Raw genomic sequence first — 1677 nt, forward strand, 5'->3', positions numbered from 1 at the left:
ATATATTATATATATATATATATATATATATATATATATATATAAGAATGGGTGCCTGTAATGTTTTACTAAAATAAAAATCAATCATATATTATTAAGAATACTTTATTTATAATTCTATATATAACAAAAGATTATATATAATCAATGCCAATATTAATTAATATATTCAAGTTGTAGCGAAAGAAAAATTACGTGATTATAAATAAATGTATATATATGTGTAAAATATATGTATATTATCTTTATATTGCATTTGTGAATGTACGTAGCCGGACTTACGTTTAATATCAATTTTTTATTTAAATAATGAGACTCGCACCACAATTTTTCGCCGCATCAATTTACGATTTTAGCAGCAGTGTCGATAATGTGATACGTAGTTCGCATCATTCTATAAAATGATATTGGTGTCGCTAGTGGACGAAAACTTTTAGAGAGAGACCTCTCATTTCTTGAATATATCTATGATGAATATATTGAGTATAATTTTATTTTGTTTGGTGTAGCTAATCTAAATAATTATCCGTTTTAATTTTTTAAATTTGTGATATAAATAAATTGAAGTAAATTGAGAATGACTGCTGATTGTGCAATTAGCAATGAACAAGTGATTTTTGTTACGGGAGGTTATGATCATACTATCAAAATATGGCAACCGCATACAGGCGTCTGTCAACGTACTTGTCAACATACGGATTCTGTATCCTTTATTACATGTAAACGAAAAAATATTTTGCATATATTGTACAGTTTTTATTCTTAAATTATATCCAGTAAATATATTATTAAAACAAGTCTTACATTCATTATAGATAAAATAAATAGCAATTATAATTTTATATTATTGCGCTTATAATAGAGAAATATTTTGAAAATTTTACATATAATATTTTAGTTATTAATTAGAAACTTTTTAAAGCTTTCATTGAGAATTTTTTTAGTATTCTTAACGAGATTCACAGCAAGTTAATGCATTGGATATCACACCAGACAAATATGTTGTAGCTGCTGCTGGATATCAGCATATACGAATGTATGATCTAGCTTCAAATAATCCTAATCCAGTTATCAACTATGAAGGAGTATCAAAAAATATTACCAGTTTAGGTTTTCAGGTTTTTTGATTATATTATATATTTTTATATATAGGATAATTTTTCATATTTTACATAACATACTTGTATACTTGTATACAGAGTCCTAGATAACCAAGCATGTCTTACAGAAATCATGCAAGTTTATAATTGCTTATGTTCCTAATAACTTATTGCTATAATTGTGACAGATAGATTGTTATTAAAAATTTGTATTAAGTATGATTTATATACCAGTATCATTTTTTTCATATATCAATTTATCATGTAATTTTATCTGCTACTTTGCATTCTTATGTCAATATGTTTATAGACAGCTTCATATAATTGTATAGTTGTAGAACATTATAATATAATACAAAATATTAGAATGCCAGATTAAATAACATCCAATATTTTTATAAGTTACATATATATATTTTATAGATTACATATATCTTATTCAAATTGACCATGTCATACACTCGATATTATACAAATAAAAAATAATNTATTATATATATATATATATATATATATATATTATATATATATATATATATATATNTATATANATATATANATATAATAATTATANATA

General features: G+C 22.8%; 1 protein-coding gene across 1 annotated transcript in view; it reads left to right on the top strand.

Moving 5' to 3' along the window:
- The first annotated feature begins 577 nt into the window (after positions 1–577).
- LOC105627419 (target of rapamycin complex subunit lst8) overlaps positions 578–1677 on the top strand; it is a 9363-nt gene continuing 8263 nt past the window's right edge. The window contains exons 1-2 of the mRNA XM_012208701.1: positions 578–703; positions 966–1118. Coding sequence (XP_012064091.1) covers positions 578–703; positions 966–1118 — 279 coding nt within the window. The remainder of the gene's footprint in view (positions 704–965; positions 1119–1677) is intronic.

The sequence above is a fragment of the Atta cephalotes genome (assembly GCF_000143395.1).
Source record: "Atta cephalotes unplaced genomic scaffold scaffold00009, whole genome shotgun sequence".
Classification (NCBI taxonomy): Eukaryota; Metazoa; Arthropoda; class Insecta; order Hymenoptera; family Formicidae; genus Atta; species Atta cephalotes.